The sequence below is a fragment of the Pinus tabuliformis genome, chromosome 3_1 (genome assembly GCF_031772625.1).
Source record: "Pinus tabuliformis cultivar Carrire ecotype Pingquan chromosome 3_1, CPIR1, whole genome shotgun sequence".
Classification (NCBI taxonomy): Eukaryota; Viridiplantae; Streptophyta; class Pinopsida; order Pinales; family Pinaceae; genus Pinus; species Pinus tabuliformis.
Genome location: NC_142301.1, coordinates 272,721,182 through 272,745,263, shown reverse-complemented (window position 1 = coordinate 272,745,263; position 24,082 = coordinate 272,721,182). Strand labels below are relative to the sequence as shown.

The following is a 24,082-nucleotide window of genomic DNA, read 5'->3' as shown; positions in this document are numbered from 1 at the left end:
TTCTGTTCTGCTCCGCTTTTGTCCGAATTATGAAGAAGAAGAAATGATCGAGGATGTATCATATTGACTTAAAGTCAGCCTCAGAGTATGTACCACTAGTCCCAGACCAGTCTCAACCAACCCGAAGTCAGCGTCATAGTGAGTACAACTCCACTGGTCCTAAACCAGTATCATCCTCCACTGACTCAAAGTCAGTTTCAGAGTGCGTACCACTGATCCCAGACCAGTCTCAACCGACCCGAAGTTAGCTTCATAGTAAGTACCACTCCTACCACTGGTCTCATACCAGTATCACAGTCTTAGAGAGTGTACCACTAGTCCCAGACCAGTCGCAACCGACCCGAAGTCAGCGTCATATTATGTACCACTCTCACTGGTCCCAGACCAGTACTGCACTGACACGAAGTCAGTCTCGGAGTATGTACCACTGGTCCCAGACTAGTCTCAATCGACCTGAAGTCAGCGTCATAGTATGGTACAACTCCTACCACTAGTCCCAGACCAATATCGCAGTCTTAGAGAGTGTACCACTGGTCCCAGACCAGTCTCAACCGACCCGAAGTCAGCGTCATAGTATGTACCACTCTCACTGGTCCCAGACCAGTACTGCACTAACACGAAGTCAGTCTCGAAGTATGTACCACTGGTCCCAGACCAGTATCAACTGACCCGAAGTCAGCGTCATAGTATGGTACAACTCCTACCACTGGTCCCAGACCAGTATCATTGATCCCAGATAAATGGAGGTCATCCTAGCGTAGGGAGTATGGTAGATACAACGATGCGTCCATCGGTACTACTATGGTCCCTAACTTCATTTCCCTGCTCATTGATCAAATGAGAGGTACTTCCCATGAGTCCCAGACTGCATGGGTGGGATGCCTCGACAGGAGAACTAATCAATCCTGTCCTCACAGAAGAACACATCAATCTTGCTACAATCGCCATGGAGAACACATCAATCCAGGCCGCCATGGAGAACACATCAATCCAGGCCTCACAGGAGAACACATCAATCCTGCTACAATTGTCATGGAGAACACATCAATCCAGGCCTCACAGGAGAACACATCAATCTTGCCACACAGGAGAGCGAATCATCCTGTTCCACAAGAGAGTGAATCATCTTGTCCCACAAGAGAGCGAGTCATCTTGTTCTAGTGCGCACCACCAGGGGAGGTTGAGTCACCCCGTGGTCGTATGTTGCTCTAGTAAGAACCGCAAGCCCTCAGAGCTCCTAGAGCTCAATGTATGCAACATGCAGGACCCTTGTACAAGGGTTTCTTGATGACTCCAAGTCGTTTGGCAAAATCATAGATTAGATCTTTCCTCGGGGCTTTGACAAGGTGTATCGACCTGTACATCATCTTAATGCGATGGAGCCTCCTTGCTCATCGTCTTACCATATCCCAGATGACATCTATCTGCTGGAGCAATTGACAAATACGTTATTCCTCAATAATCGAATCCCACCTCTGGTTGTTACAAAGAATCACAGTGGTATGTGTTCAAACAGCTCACTTAAGAGCTTCCCCAACCAGGCAGCTTCATACGAGATCATACTTGTAGATATGCATATGGTCTCGGCGGTGCTTATGGCAACCGACTTTTGCTTCCTTCTCATCCATTATATCAAAGCAGAATCCAAAGAGAAACAACACTAAAAATTGCTCCAGTGATCCTCCACACTACCTGCCTAATCAGCATTCAAATAATCATGCAATTTCATATTTCCAGTAGTTTATCTCAATCCATTAGTAATTGTGCCATGAAGATATCTTAGAAGATTCTTGGCATCAATGTAGTGAGGCTCAACCAAATATGAGCTCATAGTGCTAACTACAAAACATATGTTCGGACGGAGGTTCACCAAGAACATCAACGCAAATGAGTTTTTGAAACTCAGAGGCATTTCCGAAATCTGTTCCGACATCACTACCATATAACTTCTAAAAGTTAAGATCCTCGAGGTAGTCACAGGCTTGCAGTCCATCATACCAAATCTTTCCAATATCTTTACCACATATTTTCCTTGAGATAGGAAAATTTCTCTTGGCTTCTGCAATACTTCAAGTCCTTGGTCCTTCATTTCAAATTCAGAAGCCAACTCCCTCTTACATTTGTGAATGAGAGGGTCTGCACCTGTTAGAAAGAGGTCATCCACATACAGCACCAGTATGAGAGGCTTGTCATTTTCAACCTTAAAGTAAAGTTTAGGATCGGCTTCACTCCTAGTGAATCCCAGCTTCATCAAGTAGTTGTCGATCCTCTCATACCATGCTCGGGGTGCTTGCTTCAGCCCATAGAGAGCCTTCTTCAACCTGCATACATGAGATTTTCGATCATAAATTTCAAATCCTTCAGGTTGCTCCACATAGACCTCTTCTTTGATTGAGCCGTGTAAGAACGCAGTCTTGACATCCATCTGATGTAGGTTCCATCCTTGTGAAGCGACAAGGGCTATGATCGAGTGGATCGTCGTATATCTGGCAACAGGTGCAAATATCACATCATAGTCTATACCTTCCTTCTGGGAGAAACCACGAGCAACAAAACGAGCCTTATAATTTTCCGTACTTCCATCTGCTGCATGCTTTATCTTGTAAAGCAATTTGGAAGTAACAACTGTCTTGTCTTGGGGTCTGGGAACTACTTCCCAGACATCATTCTTCATGGTAGACTCATATTCTTTGGTCATAGCATCCTTCCATACTTGATGCTTGACGGATCTGAGAATGATGAAGGCTTATTTTGTATGATCGTGCTCATGATGGTCAGGTATCCCTGATACCTATTAGGTTTCTTACTTTCACGAAAGGTTTCTCGGGGTGCAGCATGTCCTTCAGCATCATCAAGTAGCCCCCTAAGCCATGAAGGCCTCTTCCTAGAAGAGGAAGGCTCATGTGGAGGAGGATCAAACAGATCCATGGGTTCTTCTACATCAGGCATTGATTCATCATCCTTTTCTTTTGGTTCCCTGGTGTTGGCTTCTTGAGAGCTCTTCAAAGTTGGAAGATTGTTCACCTTGCTGAGACCCATATCTTCGTCAAAGGTGACATCATGACTAATTACGACTTCCCTTTGACCGGATACATAGATTCTATAGCCTTTAGTATTTTCACCATAGCCCATGAAAATTCCCTTCTTTCCAGATGCACCCAATTTTTTTTTTTTCTCTTTCAGCACATGAAAATATACAGGGCTTCCAAAAATTCTAAAATGAGAAACATCAGGTTTCTTACCGGTGAACTTTTCTTTAGGAGTCTTGGAACCCAATGCTATACGGCAGTGTTTGTAGTTTCATCCCATAGAAACTTCGGAAGTCTTTGATCATGTAGCATGGCCCGAACATCTTCCACAATCGTGTGGTTCTTCCTTCCCGCCACACCATTCTGCTCAGGAGTACGTGGTGTAGTAGTCTCCCTCTTAATGCCAGCCTCAGATATGCCTGAGTGAACCAACTGTAATATATCATAGGTCTTGCTTTGGCTTGAGGGGAATGGTCCCCTTTTGAGCTTTCCTTCAGCACATCCCGGACATACACGTTCTTTTTCTACTTGGAATTTGGGCATCCCTGTTACCATCTGTATTACATCGGGTGTTAGACATGACACCTAGCGGACTTCCATCGATCTGATATAATGAATCAACACTAAACCTAAGAGTAAAGGCATCTTTAACATTATTTTTCCATACACATACCTTGCCATTGCTGAAGGTTACCTTGTAGCCTTTGTCTTCCATCGCCGAGATGGACACCAAGTCCTTTTTGAGGTTAGGTGCATTTAATACATCCTGGAATTTCTAGCCTTCTTGAATGCTTGTCCTCTTCCTTGATTCCCAACTCTCCTCTTACCTTTGCTATTGAATTTTCATTCCTTTGATTACCATCAAAGGGATTTTGATCATCACCCCAGTGTGAGTCCTTTCTATCAGGGCACTCCCTTGCATAGTGACCTGCTTTATTGCAAATGTAACATTTCCATTTTCTTCCACCCTTAGGTCCAGCCTTTCCTTTTGATTTAGTCCCGGAATTATTTCTTTTCTTAGAATGAGAAGAAAAGGCAGCAGGGGGACCTTTAGGCATGGGCATTTCTTGCTCTTCTTCCCTTGTTTCTTCTTGAATGCATCTAGCCATTAATTCCTCGAAACCAGGAATTACATTATAGTTCAGAAGAGTAGTCTTGAACATGTACCATTCGGATGGTAATCCTCCAAGAGTCGTGAGTGCCGTTTCCCAGTCTATTGTAGATTTCCTTGGAGGTGTCCAGTTCAGAGATGTAGGCCACCAAGTGCTTATCGATATAGTCTCGGATGATCTTCTATTTTGACTTCCTCGGTTTTCCATTTGTTCCATGCAGCATCGGATGTATTTGATGGAGGCTCAACAATATTGCCTCTTACATGGTCCAAAACTCCTGGATCTCATAGGGTTAGATCAATAGACATCTTCCATGCGTGATAGTCATCTTTCTCACGGAACTTGTCTTTGGTAGGAAAGAGTGTTGAGGACCCCATAGTTCTTTTAGGATAGCCTTGCCAATCTTCTCTTTGGTGATTGCTCTTGCTCTTGCTCGGGCTTTGTCTTCACCTCAGCTCTGATACCATGTTAAGTTATGGTATGTTCTATGCTTATAACAATTTACTTCTTTTTCTTATTATATTCCACAGATTAGCAATCACATGTACATAAAGTAAAGTGTAGATAGAACATTAAATGATCGACAGAAAACAAGCCAAGACAAGAGACACAAGATGTGGCGGCTAGCCAGGGACAAACCCCACAATGTGTGAGGAAACCCTTTGATCAAATCTTCTTTTATCTTCAATAATTCAGCAGAGAGAAATAGTACAATAAATCTGATTCATATTAGCAGTAGCAAACCCTAGATCAGCAACATCAACATTAGCGGCTTCTTTATCAAACTAGGGCAAACGATATCTCACAAACCGATCGTTGGATTGACTTCATTCCGCCACCAAAAGTTGCGGCTTCCAGAGGAGGTTCAGATGAACCTACAACGTAGTTCAAATGAGGAGATCTTCTAGGCCACACAGGTCAATCTTTACTTCTGCAGTTTTAACTTTAGTTTCAACAGTTTTCGGCTTCAAACTATGGCAATCGATATCTTGCAAACCGTTCGTCGGATTGACTTCATTCCACCACCAAAAGTTGCGGCTTTCAGAGGAGGTTCAGATGAACCTACAGTGCAGTTTAGATGAGGAGATCTTCTAGGCCACGTAGTTCAATCTTTACTTTTGCAGTTGCAGCTTCAGTTTCAGCAGTTTCCGGCTTCACATGTGTGAGAGAAAGACCCATTTCTGCGCAGTAGAGAAGAGACTCATTTCTGCGCAGTAGAGAGAGAGAGATGTGATGAGAAGAGTGAGTGAAAATGAGGAAAAGTCCTCTTATATTTATACACAACGTTGGTGTTTGAATAGATGCAACTGTTGGGCTTCTGAGCCTACATGAGTTGTAGGCCGGCTTGATAATAATTCCATAATCAAAATAAATTCATATCTCCATGAATACTTATCGGAATCGGATGATCTTTATATCAATCCTACACCTCTCGATGAGAGGAATCTAATAAAAATATTATTAGCCATGAATAAGATGACCCACATGAAGTTTTGCCCTGGTTGCCAATTTTAATAGTCTTGAAGGTATACTAGATTTCCTTTGAAATCTTGTTGTATTTGGTGTGATGAACCAAATATGGTTCAACATACAGGGTGATTAGCCCTAAAACTTCATCCTTGATCATATCATAGATACCTTTTCCATTTTCACCATGAAAACCCTGTTATGATCATACCACTAATTTCTAAAGTTTAATGCTTAGTGATATTTTCGTGCACCTAGGGTTTCATCACCATCATCATATACTTCATTTAAGGCATATTAGGGCTTGCTTCAATTGGATATTGCTTCAACATTCTAGGGTTTAACATCAATGACATCAATGACAACCTTATCCAAAAATGCCCCCCTTTGTCATTGATGGAAACATACATGCTAACTCTTATTAATGATGAGACTCCCTTTCCTTCTCTCCCCCTTTTTCATCAATCGAAAATGGGTGCTTTTCTTAACAATATTTTCCCATCAACTGCTCCCCTTGTCATTTACTCCCCATGTCTTCATTAAGGAAAAATACCCCTATCATTTACTCCCCCTGTCTGCATCAAGGACAAATACCCCTGTCATTGAGCCGCTCTCTTTTCATCATGCTGCTTTCCTTGCCATATTTATAGCTATTGAGCATCCTGATTGTATTTCTCACTTTGACACAACCTTTTTTGCTCAAAAAAATTTAGATGGAGATGTTCTTTGATGAAAATCATTTGCTAACACCATTTCATTTTTTTCACCATGTAGAATTCTTCCTCGTTCATCCTACATACTTTGGTCAGATCATTAATTTGGACAACTTCTTGGTCTTAGCGAGCTAGAACCATTGTACCATTTGTTTAATTTTGTATTGGAGCTTGCATCTCAATAGAAACATCAACTGCATCCTTGTTTACATCATTTTGATAATATATTGATGATTGAGCTTCTTGTTGATTTTCCACTTTTCCAACACTCTTACTGTGAGTAGCATCATTTTTTTCATCTGAATGAGCCACTGGGGATGTACTATGTTTCACTTTTTAGATGTAGGTTAACTTTAGGGATATCAAAACTTTCCTAGGTGATGAAGTTGGGACCAAAATGCAAAGGGAAATTTGAATAATAGGTTGTTTGATGTTAATATAACAAGTAGATCTAATCTTGATTAGACAAAATGATTGAAAGAAGATGGATGTAGAGGAGTAGAACAATGAGAGGAAGTTGAGTCTAATGCAACATTCATTGTCAAGTAAACGAAACAAGTCAATTTTCCTCTTACAAAGTTGCAAAGCTAAGAGTAAGGATGAATCCAACTGTTATATCAATGTATACCTGATTGACCTAGTTATGGAAGAGTGGAAAATGGATTGAATACATAAACTTAGGGATTGCCACATTTTCTCATGTTAATGTTCCTTCTTAATTCATTCAACAACCATCTAATATGCTTGGTGCAACGATTATGTCATTTCAGAGACCTAAGTACATGACAAAGTGTCTAGAAACTCCTTATTACAACAAATTGTTGGTGGATGTCAGTGCAGATCGAGTTCCCGAGGAATTACATAACTAAAAGCAGAGGAGTACTCCATAATTTGTTATTGACAACATAATCATGTAGAGAATGCATCCTAATTTTTAAGAGTATCATGTGCAACAAATTTTGGGGTTGTTGTACATAAGTATGTTGATGGTGTTTATAGTACTCACTTAGATGAATTTGATAGTGGAAAGATATGACATTTGAGACTATGCCTCATAGTTTTAATAAGTATAAGGCATGTGGTCAGGGTAAACCAGTAGGCAGGGCCAATATTTCAAAACATAATCATCTTGAAGTGTTATAGACAGAGATGAGATTGGAGATAATCCAATAATTCTCTTTTGAGAGCAGGATTGAACTTATCTTCAGACTTCAATGACTCTTACAGGATATATGTTTATGTCTATACTTCTTACAATGCAATTATATCTTTCCTTGGAGTAGCAATCTTGAAGGATGGTATAACAATTTAGACCACGATCATGTTATTTTTTATTTATCTCCTCTTGTTTTCTTTTCTAGACTTTTGTTGATTTCCTAATAGGAAAATTTCCATTCTTAGCTTTCTTAGGAGCCCATATAATGTTGCTTTTGCAATCACATGCAAAGTGTCCAAGTTTGTGACATTTATAACACTCTACATTGAACCTGAATAATGGAGTAAATGTTGTGTACCTTTTGTTGTAGAATTCATTAGGATTTATGTTTCTAGACATGCTTCCTCTATGGATATCCCTTCCATAAGATTTTAAATCCCTACCCTTATGCCCATAATTAGTGCAAGAATAACAATAACCAAGGAAAATACTTGGTAACCTAGATGAGAATATTTCATTGAAATTGTTTTTCCTTAGAGGAGGTCTAATATCTCGTGATCCTTAATGTTGCTTACATTATGCAAGGGTTACTTGAGAGCTTCAACATAGATTCTTGGACTAGTAACATTTTTAGCCTTCTTCCCATCTTCACTGTGATTTGGTCTTTGAAGAATGACAACTTTTGGCTTTTCTTTAGACTTATCTCTTGGGGATTTGGAGTTTGTCTCTTCTTTGCAAGGAGATTCATCTATATAACCAAGTCATATTTTTTACAATAGTGATCTCTGATGGCTGAGGGTGTCATCCAAATCTTGAGAAATCTTCATACTCTTGGATAGTTTGTCAACTTTGTTTCTCAAGGAGACAATCTCTTCTTCAAGCCTTTCATAGCCTTCTTCTTTCTTTATCAGCTGGATCTCCATTACTTGTTTTGCTCCCTTTGCTTCCTCTAGCTGAACATTTAGGGAGTTGACTTATTCTTCATGTTGACCAATTTTTGCTTCAATTTTAATCAAGTCCGTAGATCATTGTTTGAGATGACTTATCAATCCTAGCCTTTCACGGCCTTCTTCTTTCTTTATCAGTTGGATCTCCATTACTTATTTTGCTCCCTTTGCTTCCTCGAACTGAACATTTAGGGAGTTAACTTATTCTTCATGTTAACCAATTTTTTCTTCAATTTTACTCAAGTCCCCAGATCATTGTTTGAGATGACTTGTCAAAATTCCTTCCCTTCTCTTTGCTTCTTCTAATTGAGTTTTCATGGAGATGACTTCTTAATTATGTATCTTCTCATTTTGATGCAATTCCACCTTAAGCTTGTTGATATTCCCAACTCCTACTTGTACTTGGTGCCTTAAAAGGACAACTTCTTCCTTTGTATTGTCAAGGTCATGATCAACATATTGTACTTGCTTCTTGAGTTTTTCATTTTCCTTTTTTAGTTTCCTTATTTATTCTAGAGCAACAAGAAGTTTTTCCTTGAGGTCTGCTTCAACTTTTACTTCAAAATTCTCTTCATCATCATCTTCTTTATGCAAATGGTGCCTTCATCTACCTCCTTTGACTCTTGATTATCTTTGTGCTCTAGTTCCATAAGCTCTGGATCTGGTATAACTGATACAAAAGCATATTCTTCTGTATACTTTTTGTAGCCTTTCCCAAAGACTCTTGGCTAAGGAGAAGTGGCATATCTTTACTTTTACTGGATATGATAGATTGCTCATGATTACCTTCATAGATTTTGTATCAAATTCATTTGACTCTTTTGTGCTTTTAGGGAATCCTAATACCCATACCTCAAAACCTTGAGCCATAAAATAGTCTTGCATTCTATTTCTCCATGTCACATAGTTTGTTCCATCAAACAAAGGGGCTTTGCCAAGTTGATTTATTTATGGTTTCGTGACTGAAGAGGAGATATCTTCAGAATATTTGGAAGATTTCTTCTTGGACTTTACCATTTTTGTTCTAAGGATCTACCTTCCAACTATTAGGTTGTGCTTTGAAGGTAATGGCTTTGATACCAATTGTTGGAAATACTGAGAGGGGGATGGGGTGAATCAATATTTCTTTTACAAATGTTATATTATAATGGTTAATATAACTTAGTAAACAGAAACACAAGATGTATAAAAAAAGAATAATTTTATTAATAAGAATGACGAGGACTCCAATATTCTTTTACAACAATTCAAGTTCAAATTTGTAAAATAGAACTTATAATTTCCTTCAGGGCTCCAACCCTAGACAAAGACTCCAATCTTCAATTTCAAACCAGGCTCCAACATGTATTATACCAAGCTCCAACTTGGTCTACTTGAGGACTCTATTCCTCTCAACAATTCAGGCTCCAACCTAGTTTTCCATGTGGCTCCAACCTTGTTTGAGGACTCCAATCCTCTAGGGCTTCAACCCTCTTGTTCAGTTCTTCAAGATGGTTTTAGTGTTGCTTCATGACTTCCATTATCTTCTTTAACAAGTCCTGAAAATAAATCCAAGACCTGCTTCAACAAATGCCTCAAATAGTATCCAAAATACTTAAAGGGATATTTCATCAAGGTCAACTTCAACAAGCTTAGTATGTGTCTCCAAGACTCTTCATATCTGCACAAAAAACCTTATTTAAAGCTACTTCATCAGGGCTTCAACAATGTTGCTTATTTTTAGATGAATGCTTCAACAAATTCTTTAGAATGTTCAATTATTGTCTCTTGAGTGCTCTCAACTATCAACTCAGTAAATGCTCCAAGTTTGCAACAAAGAGATCTTTAATGAGGTCTATATAACAATTCTTCTAAAAGCTCCTTTTACAAGAAAAAATATCTTCAACAATGCTCTATTAGTGCTCCAACAATGATCTCAAACTAGCTCCAAAATGGTCTACAATATGACAAAGCTTGTTGTCCTACAATCCAAGGTCTGCTCTTCTATTCAAGGTAAAAATCACGGTTTTCTACTCCAAAAGGTGCTCTTCAAGATCTGTTTGCCTTAATCCTTCTCCATAGCTCTGCTCCTAGTCTTTGCAAGAGTACAAGGTTTCAATAGAAAACACAATAGATGATATGTTGTTGTTGTAAAAGGTCACAAGTATGCCAACTTCACATTCCAAACACTGTTCTACAGTCCACAATCCACCAAAATATAGAGGGGGTTTCTTTAGGATCTAAACCACAGGAATATGTTACAGGAGAATAGGTCAAAAAATACAAAGAAACTTGCTTCAGGATCCGAACCACAGAGACATGCTACAAGAGACTAGGCTGAGAAATACATAGAAGCTTGCTTTAAACCATAGAAATATGCTACAAGAGACTTGGACGAGGTTTGTTTTCTTGTGATCAAAGTTTTTTATTTATGCGAGTTATATTCCTCTAGGATGAGGTATAAGTCTAAAATAAACCACCAAAAAAATACCAAGAAACCATATAAGATTTTCCCAACACTAGACTTCATCCTCTTTTTCTCCTTCTCACCTTAGATCTGAATTATGTCTTATCTCAGCTGAGTTTGGTGGTTAGAATGAGGAGTCCAACTTTGTATTTATACTTGTTTGACCTATTGTGAAGAGACACGTCTCTTGGTTAAGGGGCCGACATGACCATTTGAGCCGACCTATGTAGAAATTCCTTTTTTTTTAAATTGTTTGAGAATAATGTTGACTTTTGGGAATACCATCATCTTGGAATACTTATTCATTGATGGATCATTTTCCAGGAAACAAGAATCCTCCTACTTATGTAGACCAAGCCAAATTGCATAGACAAATCCCATTCAATTTGTTCCAAAACGTCATTTAATGTTGTTGTTATTTAAGCCTTGCAGCCATTGATCTTCATATTATCACATGGTATTTTTTTGTTTAATGTACAAACTATTCATCTCATGGGATTTCGATGCTATCTAGAGTATTTAACATTTAAAGCATAGAGGATCTAATGAACCATTGATGCATGGGATGAATGTCAAAACACAAGCCCAAGGTGTGTCTTGAAGGTATACCAGATTTCCTTTGCACTTTTTGTTGTCTTTGGTGTGATGAACCAAATCTGGTTCAACATACAGGGTGATTATCCCTAAATCTTCATCCTTGATCATAACATATATTCCTTTACATTTTCACCATGAAAATCCTATTATGATTGTGCCACTAATTACTAGGGCTTAATGCTTAGAGATATTTCCGTGCACCTAGGGTTTCATCACCATCAACATATAATTTTTCATTTAGGGCATATTAGGGCTTGCTTCAATAGTGCTAGGGCTTGACATCAATGACAACCTTATCCAACACCCTTTCTACCCTTTCTTCTAGGTGGAGTTTTCATTTGTGGGCATGGCTCCACAATTCTCCATGATTTTCCCACCCATAACACAATAGAACAAGGAGTGGCTTCTCAAGTGATAGGATATGGAATATGTATACTCCATGTTGAATGAAATAAATACCACACTAACCATGTTGCTCAAAATGAAAACTAATGATTGACATAATGCCCCTTCTATCTTTATTCGACCTTATAGTGCATGTTAATACTAGTGTCCCATGGTCAAGATGCTAAACCAACGTTAAAACCCCCAATTTTCTCTACCGAGTAAATTCCAACATGCTAGGTACCCTACTCACATGTTTCACGAATTTACACTCTAATTTATGTGATTCCAATTCTAGAACCACACATCCCTACCACCCCGTTTAGGTGCATGATCATGTCAAAATGTATATATCTATTAGACTTATAATGTAATATATTATTAATATGGTTTTATTATCTATAATATATGTAAAAATTCGTGTTATTCAACATTAACATTTTTATTTCTATACTTGTCTAAGGCATGTTATATTGTTTTTTATTTTGGTAAAAATGTAACCACCTCTCCCACATTTACCCACTTTTACAAGCTCTCCAGGGTAAACATGAGATGAGTCTCACTATGATATGACCCGACTTCCAAGTTCTAGTTATAGAAGTGGGACCTACAAACTGGAACAACTATTGACATCCCTTCGAGACTACAGACCACTAAGGATCCTGACAACCACCCTAGGTTATCAATCCTTGAGCTGTAACTCTTTTTCATTGGGTTTACCTCCCAACCACACCCTTGACACACTGTGCATGCGGCTATGAGGCTCCAACCGCACCCATAAGCTTTCCTGCATGTGGTTATGACCAAAATTTCCCTATTCTGTGCATGCGGTCACGATATCTATGCCACTTTTTCAGGCTAGCCTCCAGAGCACTGCCCAAAAATGCCTATAACTTTCCAGAATCATGAAAATGATGATGGCAATAATAAACAATCAAAACTTGAGCAAGGTCTTAACCAATACATGCCTAATGCAAGATAGACATTTTGTTAAACATATAGTAAACATATAAGCTACAAGTCATGAATGCATATCTGATCATAAACTTTTGAACTTCATCTGAGAATCACCAGGAAGGCTTTATGCCCTCTCTAGCTAGTTGCAATCACAATGTTTAGCCATGCATTCATCAACCATCTAGTAACCTCTCAAATTTCTTGGCATTATGAATTATGTGTTGTCCTTGATGGTAACCTACCTGATGTGTTGTCCTTGATGGCAACCTAATTGATGAGTTGTCCTTTGATGGAAACCTACTCGATATAGATGTCAACAGGATGTGTCTATAGATGTGACAAAGAGTTTTGATAAAGGCATAGTAGTTCACAGACAAAGGAATGAAAAATTTGAAATTTCAAGAAGTATACGCGGGTTCTGTTAAGCAAAGCCGCGTACACACGTGGGTATGAAGAACAAAAGACATACAGTTTCCGCACCATGGTATTCTAAATACCAAGGGTCCTTACCATGGTATTGCACTGTGGTATTGAGCTCAAAAATGGATTTTTTGATCCTGTATAAGAAAACCATCAGCTGGAGTATGGTTTTGACCTGTGGTATTGGATAAGGGCTAAGCTATATAAGGAGATGAAGATAAAAGTGGTAGTGAGGGTGCAAGTGATGAATATCTTATGAATAGTTAGATCTGAAGCAAATATGCATGTAATGGGATATTGATGTTTTGCTTAATCTAAAACTAAGTATGCACTTGGGAATTTGATGATGGATCAGATCCAATAAATATGAGATGACAATCTTGATTATGAGGTGATTTGATCTATGTTGATAGTGTCTTGACACGTGATTTTTTTTATTTTTTATTTGTATGCCGAGATCTGGGTATGTCTGAAGTTCTGAACTAGAAATTGCAGATATGTACGAGGGTTTTATAGCCTACAAGGCACGTACAGATGCGAATGTGATACTGGTAAGTTGCATATACGTGGGTTTGTTTCCTAAAAAGCGCATATACACGCGGATATGATTTAACGAAAGTGTGTACAGAAAGTAGGAATTTGATGAAAATAATGTCTGATTAGTTTAATCAATCTTGTTGTCTTTCTGTTATCTGCCAATGAAGTCTTCTTGATGATCTAGGCTTTAACAATGATGTTTTGATAAAGGATTGATTGATTGAAGAATGTTGATGATACTTGTTGTTTGTGATTGAAGTTCAGCGCAGGTTTTATGGTTGTTTCATAATGATGCAGTAGATCTTAGTATAATTCAAAATTTATTTCAGAATGACAATAGTTCAGTTTTCAAAAATTAGTGATTTAAGATCTGTACGCAGGTATGCTTCATGGAAATCACGTACACACACGGGTTTGCTACTATAAAGTAGATTATATATTTTGACATATGGTTGATCAGGGTTTATAGTAACAGAATTTAGTTTCTGTGATGTGCAGTATGTTGATTGGTATTCTGGTTATAGTGATCTGACTTTTCTGGTTGTTTAAGTTGATTGATTTGGGTTTTAGTTGATTGGTTGAGTTTCAGTTAATTCAGTTGATTCAATGATTGGGTTTCAGTGATTGGTTGGTTCTGTTGGTTCAATGATTGATTGGTTCAATGGTTGAGTTACAGTGATAAGTTTCAGTTTTTATGATTGGTTTTGGGCTTAAATGTTGGTAGTGGGTCCAATATGAAAATTTGATGAAATGTGGCCTACAAGTTGTGATGTGTTGTAGCAGGTGGATCTAGTATGAAAATTTATGAAACATGGTCCCCGGAGGTGTTGAAGGTTGGAGCCTTCAATGAGGGAGTTGAAGCTTCCTTCCAGTGGTAGTTCAGATCGGGGGTTGGAGCTCCCTTTCAGTGGGTGTCGGTAAATGAGATCAAGGGGTCGGTGCTCCATTCCAGTGGGTGTTGGAGAACGAGCGAAGGTTATAGCCTTCTGTAGGTGGGTTCTTGCGTGCTAGTATGAGTTTGCGCCTGTACAAGATTTTAAGAATTTTTTCTTTATATTAAAAAGAAGACAAAGACGACAACAATGGTGGTCTTTTCCCATGTTGGGTTTCCACCTTAAATCCTGGTGTTCATGTGTGATGGTTTATGTTGTTCTTACTGCACGTGGTTATTGTTTATTTAATGCTTAATGAAGTAATGATGCACTGACTCTAGATAAACAAAAAGATTAATTAACTAATAAATATGTTTTACTGGATATACGCTAGTTATATGAATAACAGGTGCGTACACACACGGGTTTCCTTCAGTAAAGTCACATACATAAATCAGGATATGAAATTAAAAAATTTAATGGTTTGAAAATACTGATTTAGCCCACGCTCTCTCCCCCACCCCACCCCCCCCCCCCCACCCCAGTATTTTTCCCAACAAAATCATGAACAAGAGCCATAGCTAGAGCTCATAATAAAACCATGCATATAACCAACATATAAACCATGGCAAATCAACCATAAGATCACCATAATAAAAAACACAGGTGCTCATAGATCATAATAGGAAAGTAACTGATATTAACATATGAAAATGTCAACAAAGTTCGGGACTTCCATGTACCAACCAACCATAGATTGGATTGAACCAAATCTTTCTTTCAGCCAATCACCCCTGCACCATATTCCAAGCATGAATAGAACCAACTAGGGCTTCTAGAGGCCAAACCACATCAACCCTTAAGTATAGTGATCTAACCTATACAGCCCAGAGATCACTAACATCAACTAGATTAATCTCCACCCAAATTTTACAGGGCTCTAGGAACTAGTAACTCAACCCACAACCTCTACGGAACCCAAGCTATTTCAGGGCTTCAAAGTGTTTGTCCCAACCCATAGGCTCCAAGGACTAGTAATTGAACCCACAAGCTCTAAGGAACCCAAGCTGTTTCAGGGCTCTAGAGAATTTGTTCCAACCCACAACCATAGGAAATTTAAGAACCAATCAGAAAAACCAAATGGGGAACCCACTACACCATGGCTATCTAAGAAATGGAAAGGCAAGGCTGAAACCAATGTCACTCAAGACAAATATCCATGCCAATGACAACTCATAACCAAGGAACCACATGCATATATTATGCATCCAAAAACCAACAAGAAAATCACACATACAACCTATTACCTACAAGGTAGGTTTGCAGTCGCTGTTGATCCAACGATCTCCTTACGCTTCCTTGCTTTCTTTCTCTAAACCAAGTGAATTCTAGAATTCTCAAAAGATGCTCCAAGAATTATCTAAGTGTGTAAGAGTGTAAGAGAGCCAAATGTTAAACTGACAAAAGCTAGAACTGACCAAAAGTTGAGCCAAAAGCTGTGAACTAATTTGCTAATGTCTTTTTATCATTGACCTCCCTTTTTCTTTATTTTCCTTCATTTTCCCTCTAGTTTCCCTTGCATGAAAATTTGTGTTCCTTCATCTTTCTTTTCTCCTATTTTCCTTTATTTTCATAATTAAATGTAATTTATTAACCAATTTCTAATTTCCATAGCTATTCTTAACCACAAGTGATGCCCACTATAGTGTTTGCCCACCATTCAACTTGGAATATGTGTCCCATGACCTTGGTCTTATTTTATTTACATGGAGAATCAACGAGGGGCTATTACAAAAAAAACTTTGACTTTCAATTAGTTTTTAAAATTTTAAACATATTCTATGAAATTTATTAAAGTTTTGAAAAAAAAAATATATTAAACTAAATAATTTGAAAATTAAAAAATATGTTTTATTCTTTTAAACTGTAATTTTTTTTTTTTTTAATTGGCTGATGACTATTTTTATGTGGTTTTAAATTTAATTATGAGATATAGGAATTATATGAAAAAATAAAATATCTAAAAAAAGTTTCTATTCGCCAAGTGTCATAACTTTGAACAACATAGTACCATGTGGATAACTCCCCACCATAATCTAAGCAAGTATTTGCATAAAAAATGGTGGACAACTATCCACATGATATTTTGTTGTAAAGGAATTCCTAATTACATTTATTTTCACCATATGTCTACTAGTTGCAAAGGAATTTCAAAATATGTTAAAACTCTCACATAGTAAAATGTTAATAATTATAAACTTTCTATATTTCTATAATTTTAATAAAATCCATTTAGTGTTTTATTGATTGGAAGTAAATTTTTTGAAATGATATATATATATATATATATAACTTTTGCCATCAATAACTTTGGTTGTCAATTACTTTTTGCATAGGAGGCAGGTACTAAGCGACAACGTTGCATGTTAGACTTGTTTTTGATGTAATAGCATTAAAATTAATTCATTATAAATTTTATCAATATTTATTTATTACTTTTGAGTTTGTCTATATCTTTAAATTATGTGTTTATTAAAAATGTGATGTAATTAATATATCATTAATATCAATTTTGATGTTGTTTTCTTGAATATTATTAAACACATTTAATAATAACATTTAATTGGAAGAGAGCTCGCTTGGAGAGACGACTGAAGCGATTAGGGTTTTGTTGTACGCTGTGACGGCGCAGACTGTGCAGCGCAGGTTCTGCCCTCAAGCCAGATCGTATCCCTGGGCGAAAAGTGCAACAGCACAGCATTAGACCGGCACTATGGAACAGCCGCAGGGGGGGGCGTCAGAGCCCTCCCCAATGCAGCATGACCCGGAACAGGCTTTCCTGTTTGGTTCGATTGACAGGGAGATCCTGAACAAAGGAAATAGGCCACAGCAAGAAAACAAGAAATCAGGAGGACGACAAAGCCATGCTAGCGTCACTCAGGACAAGGGGAAAAACCCGGAGGAAGCGCCAAAGGTAACCTCGACTACCTGTAAACCAGTAGCCACAGAAAGGCCAAGAATAGAACTACCGGGGCACCAGATAGATGCTCGAATCGAGTTCATGAGAGATCACGCCATCATAGGGAAGTTCATAGGGTTTTGGCCAACGGAAAGAGCCCTATATGGGTGGATTGCTGCCAAATGGAAGCCGAAAGGAGACGTCACCCTGCAGCTAGGGCCGAAGGGCTTCTTCACAGTAATTTTTTACTGCATTGAGGACAAACTCAGGGTGCTGGGAACAGGGCCTCATTTCTTCAACGCAGCGGGTTTGTACATGAGAGACTGGATACCAAGATTCAACCCGGATAAGGAAGACCTCACCTGGGCACCAGTTTGGATCCGAATGTATGGACTTCCAGACGAATACTGGGACGAGGATACACTCAGGAAGATTGGAAATGGATTAGGGGAATACATCAGGACAGCAGAAGAGACCAAAATGCGCAGATTCATCTCATATGCTCGCATATGTGTCTTCATGAGGCTGAATGAAGCATTACCAGAATCGGTAACTCTCTCCCACTGGGATGAAGAGTGGATCCAACCCTTGGACTATGAGCATGTGCCCTTCCGCTGCAGGAGATGCCACGCTCTTGGGCACCTATTCCGTGATTGTCCCTTGAATGCCAAAGCCACGTCTCAGGACCCTTCGGTCTCAACCACCCAAGATGGCTTTACTAAAGCCCCTAGCCGAAAGCGAGCGCATAAGAAACCCTCTAATGGGCAAAAGCCCCAGCAAAATGGCACTAGCGGCCAAGCTTCTAAGAATAGTTTCGAAGTCCTGGCTCAGTCCTCCGAAGATCTTCCCCCGATCTCTGATTCCCACCCCTCCCAGCCATCTTCCTCCGCCCCCCCTCCTCCCCCAACCTCCCCCCCTAAGCGCCATTCCCCCGAGATCACCCATGACTTCCCATCCGGAGATAGGAAGGAACAGGCAGAGAAAGACAAGGAAATGGATGTGGATGGAAAGCTAGACCCTCCCTCTAGCTCAACGCTAAATGAGGAAGAGGGCAGTCAGGTGAAACCAATGGAAGAAGAACCTGAAAGCATAGACCTGCATGGCCTGGACATTCTAGAACTGGAGCTAGCATGCAAAACAAAGGCATATGACAGCATATCTGAATCCCAACTCAATAAGCTGGAGGTAGTCATTTCAAGAGCTTATCAGCAGCAACAACTAGGGATTCAGCCAGGAAGCCAGTGGGATGGAAGCCAACCCCCAAAGGAAACCAAAAAGAGAGGAAGGAAAACAGATCTACAGAGAACCATCGAGATTGGGAAACTCCTGTTAGACTCAGGCAGGTATGCGAAATTGACAAAGTATTACAAACCCACTGCAAATAGTTGAACTATGAAGCTGGTCTCATGGAATTTAAGGGGGCTCAACAGCCCAGGGAAACTTAGAATGCTGAAAAACATGATTAAAATGGAGAAGCCGCAAATATGCTTCCTCCAGGAAACCAAATGTAATAGTACTACTTTAGGCAGTATCCTCACAAAGGCTTGGCCAGGTTGCCGCTCAGTTGCGGTAGATGCATCAGGAGCGTCAGGGGGGTTAGCTATTGCATGGAATACTCAAGCAATAGACCTCTCAGATTTCCATGCCTCTCACCACCTGATACAGGCAGCCTTCCATATTTTGGGCACGAATGTTCATGGCAATCTCTCAAATGTATACTTCCCACAGGACACAGGAAGCAAAATAGCACTTCTAGACACCATCGAGGCACTGAACAACGACAGAAGGCACCCACTCTGGATAATTGGAGGGGACTTTAACATGATCACCAAGCTAGAAGAGAAGATAGGGGGGAGAAACAGGCTGGAACAAGAAACCACCCACTTCAAGGATTTCATTCAAAACGCCTCCCTCATAGATGTGCCTTTCTGCAATGGAACGTTCACATGGAGCAACCGCAGAGCTGGAAAACACCAAATCGCATCCAAACTAGATCGCATCCTTATCTCAGATAATGCGATTCACCTGGGAGGAGACTTTACAGCCGCAATACTTCAGCACACTGGCTCAGACCACTGGCCGATTGCTCTTCAATGGCAGCGACCCGGTGATCAAACGCGAAGACCCTTCCGCTTCGAAGGATTCTGGCTCATGCACCCTGAGTTCAAAGACTTCGTCAAAACCACATGGACTTCCTTCACTCCTCCAGAAGGGTCTAAGATGTACCAATTCCAACAGAAGCTCCGGTACCTTAAAGGCCACTTAAAGCGATGGAACAGAGAAACCTTTGGAGATATCTTCAAAGCTCAGCAAGATCTCAATCGGGAATTAACGGACCTCCATCAGAAGATAACTACAGAGGGACACACTGAAGGGACCCTGGAACAGGAACGACGCATCCACAGACAGCTTCAGGAAAGGCAGAAGCAGGAGGAAGTTTACTGGAAACAAAAGTCCCGAATAAGATGGTTGAAGGAAGGAGAATGCAACACCAAATTCTTCCACAGAACCACCATTCAAAGAAGAATGCACAATAACATCCCATTTATCCAGAAGCAAGGAGGAGAGAAAATAGAAAAGCATGAGGAAATAGAGGAAGAATTTCGCAATCACTTCAACCAGATCCTTCAAGAGCCGGAGGGAGACAGAAGGCTAGCAATTGAAAAAATTACTAACAATGTGCCTAGAATCATCAAGGAAGAACACAATGAGCTTCTCCTCCGCCCAATACTGCCTCAGGAGGTGGATGAAGCGATGTTCCAGCTCAAAGAAGGAAAGGCACCTGGACCAGACGGATTTACCTCCACGTTCTTTCATACCTTTTGGGAGCTGATTAAACAAGAGGTATGGCAAATTGTGGAAGAATCGAGAGCCCTCCACTGGATGCTGCCCTCTCTCAACACAACCTTTATAGCCCTAATCCCCAAGGAGGAGGACGCTATGACGCCTGACAAATATAGGCCGATTGCACTTTGTAATGTGATATACAAGGTCGTTTCTAAAGTAGTGGCTAATCGGCTGAAGCCTTTGCTACCGCTGCTCATATCTCAGGAACAGTCAGGCTATGTGGAGGGCAGACAAATCATGGACGGCATTCTCCTCACGCACGAGATCATACACTCCCTCAAACATTCAAAGCAGGCAGGTATGCTTCTTAAACTAGATCTTTCTAAAGCTTTCGATAAACTCAGCTGGACCTTCATACAGCAAATGTTAAAAGCTTTTGGTTTCAGTTCCATGTGGATCCGCTGGGTCATGAGCCTAATAAACTCCACTCAGTTCTCCATCCTGGTGAATGGCATCCCTTCAAGGCCCTTCAAACCATCAAGAGGAATCAGGCAAGGGGATCCCCTATCTCCCTTCCTATTCGTTCTCATGGCAGAAGGGCTAGGACGTCACATCAAACAAGCTCTTCAATCTCAACAGCTCAAGGGTCTTTCAGTTCATAACTCCCCTGCCACTTCCCATCAGCAATTCGTTGATGATACCATGCTTTTTGGTTATCCTTCAGCCCAGGAAGCCACTTGCCTCAAATCCCTGCTCAATGACTTTGCTGAAGCCTCTGGCACGGATGTAAATTGTGCCAAATCGCAGATATTCTTTTTTCATACGCCTCCCCCTGTCAAATCAGCTGTCACTCGCATCCTCGGATTCCCTGCCGCCTCCCTTCCCTCAAAATACCTTGGCGCCCCTCTCACGGCCTCAGCTCTAAAGCATTCCGCTTGGCGTACCCTCATAGAGAAAATGGAATCTCGTCTCAACCTTTGGACACACAGATCTCTCAACCTAGCCAGCAGGGTTGTGCTCATTAAATCAGTCCTTCAGGCAATGCCTCTGTACCTATTCTCAATCCTTGCGGCACCCAAATGGGTCCTAAAGAGAATCAGGCAGCTTCAACGCAGCTTTCTCTGGGGAGGGTCGGCAACTAATCGGAAATGGGCATTGGTCAAATGGCCTACAGTATGCCAACCAAAGGAGAAAGGGGGTATTGGGCTGAGGGACCCAGAGCATAGTAACGCCATCATGAGTGCCAAAATTTGGTGGCACTGGATCACTAATCCGGAAAAGCCTTGGGCAAGAATCTGGACAGCTAAATATGCCAATAACAGACCCCAGGAGGAGCTCATCCGGTTTACTCCCATGGAAAAAGGCTCGCTAATATGGAATGCGGCCAAACAGCACTACCACTTAATACAGCAACACAGCTTTTGGGAGGTTAGGAATGGCCAAACAGCAAGATTTTGGACAGATGCATGGAATCAGATGCCAAAGCTCATCCACACCCTCCAATTACCACTGGATCATGTCAGGCAGGAGCAGCAGCAAGAAAAGATCCATTACTACTGGGGGCAAGAGATGGAACATGGATTCAGGAAATGGAAACAAGGAAATCATTGGGCTATCACCACAAACTTGCAGGATACAGGGGATTTGGAGAAGGAGTTGGATAAAAGAAGAATCCGATATGATGAAGGCAACGACATCTTGAGATGGGGATACCGACCAAAAGGCGACTTCTCCACTTCAGAAGCTTACAAGATAATCTGTAACAATAATATCCCCTCTGATCCTATATGGAGCAAAATATGGGGTTTTGGCTCATGGCCCAAAATCTCCTACTTCCTGTGGCTGGTCAGTCACAAAAGAATCCTTACCTGGGATAAATTAAGAAGAAGGAATTTCCATGGACCATCGTTATGCCCCAATTGTTGTCAAAATGAGGAAACGCTTCAACACCTTTTGGACTCCTGCCCTCTAGCCAATCAACTATGGGAAAAAGCGGGCTTCAGATGTCAAAAAAGATGCAGAACAAAGAACGACATTACTGACTCCCTAAGGCACTGGCCGCAGAACCCTTATAAGAGCGAACTCCTCAATTGTTTGTGGAACCTTCTCCCTGGTCTCATTTCCTGGAGTATTTGGAAAGAAAGGAACAAGCGGATATTCAAAAATCAGAGCTCTAGGATCGAAGAGGTTTGGACCAAACTATGTGGGAACCTGAATGAGACGCTGATACTCCACTCCTGGACAACGGAAGATCTTCCTTCTCTAGATAATGAAAAAGGTATTCTAAGCAACTGGCAATTGATCATTCCTCAAACCCAACACAGGAACAGTACTTCCACAAGCAGCGGTACAATCAAAGATACTTGGAGCGCCCCCCCTAAGTACTCTTACAAGCTCAACTTTGATGGAGCCTCCAAAGGTAACCCGGGAAAGGCAGGCTTTGGAGGCATCCTCAGGAATCATGAAGGTACGCCCTTGCAGATATTCTTGGGATCCTTGGGCTGGGACACCAATAACTCAGCGGAAATTGAAGGATTATGGCAAGGACTCCTCTTAGCTGGAAACCTCAATCTGCAGCCCTTGATCGTGGAAGGAGATTCCCAGATTCTTATAAACATGGCCAAGAGATTGCAGAATGGCTCTCAAGCGAAAAAAATCTCAAACAGTTGGAGACTGGCGGCCAGATTAGAAGCCATTGAACAAGCCCTTCGCAGCAACAGGGCAATCTCTTTTTCTCACACAAAAAGAGAAGGCAACAAGGTCGCCGACCTTCTCGCCAACATAGGGGCAGATAATGATCATATTCTCCTTACAGGAACCCTGACCATTATCACAGACAATGCTCAAGCTCAGGAATTAGATAAGCTGATCCAAAGTGATAATGCCTACCCGGATGCGGGTGACACGAATGAGAAGGAGGGTACGCCACCTGGTAACCATGGGCGGCCTCAAGTATGGAAGGGTTATTAACTGCACTCCGCCGCCCTGGATGGCAAGCGTGAGAGCAGAGGCGCGAGAGGATGGCAATTCATTGTCGGGTCTGAGCTCCATTAACTGTTTCAGAGGGGAGTTATGGCATACCAGGATCGAGGCAGACCAGCGCAGCATAAATATAATGAGAATATGGAATGTTATGCATCGGATCAAGTTCGAATTCTGGAATTGGGTTTCTGGACGTCAGTTCTCCGAGCTTAGGCTCAAGAGCTCCCTTCGGCAATTGGAGGTGGACACAGGGCTGCAAGGGTGGGTGAAGGCAGTTTCACACCCTCCATATCCTTCTCCCCTGCTCTGTTATGCTCATCAGACATTAAGGAAAGCATGGTTCGGCCAAGACAGAGGCTCATTAGCCGTCGAGGCTCTGGAAGAGGTGGAACTTCACGCCCCCCGGTTGCCAATCCACCCTCAAGCTGCTGCCGCTGTCTATGCCACCAAGTGGCTGAAGCACACCCCATTCAGTCGAACCAGTTTATGGACGCCAGGACTCCATATTCAAGCTCTGCCCCGCTACCTGCGTTTGGAACAGCGGTATTCTCCTTCAGCAGCGCCCAGGGCAATTCTAACATTAATGCTCATGTCTCGGTCCTATTCCTGGAGGAACTGAAAGAGGAGGTTGAGGAGCAACCCCGCGCCCAAGCTCATCTTGCTGAAAGCTCCAGGGCTGTTGAGGGAAGGGCAGAGGTACAACCTGAGCCGGAGGTC

The 24,082-nt window shown here is 40.9% G+C and overlaps 1 protein-coding gene across 1 annotated transcript; it reads left to right on the top strand.

Annotated features, from left to right (window-relative positions):
- Positions 1-19,063: 19,063 nt before the first annotated feature.
- On the top strand, positions 19,064-23,578 carry LOC149186844 (uncharacterized). Its single transcript, XM_089409471.1, has 4 exons — positions 19,064-20,032; positions 20,150-20,652; positions 20,788-23,335; positions 23,447-23,578. The coding sequence occupies exons 1-4, from the start codon at positions 19,064-19,066 to the stop codon at positions 23,576-23,578; spliced, it is 4,152 nt and encodes a 1,383-aa protein (XP_089265597.1).
- Positions 23,579-24,082: the final 504 nt, after the last annotated feature.

Bases quoted from the DNA above. Each gene is read 5' to 3' on its own strand.
- LOC149186844 (XM_089409471.1), top strand. From the start codon at position 19,064: ATGGAGAAGCCGCAAATATGCTTCCTCCAGGAAACCAAATGTAATAGT. The intron at 20,033-20,149 runs GTTTACTGGAAA...CCATTTATCCAG, and splicing joins AAAGGCAGAAGCAGGAGGAA to AAGCAAGGAGGAGAGAAAAT. The intron at 23,336-23,446 runs GTATGGAAGGGT...TAACTGTTTCAG, and splicing joins GTAACCATGGGCGGCCTCAA to AGGGGAGTTATGGCATACCA.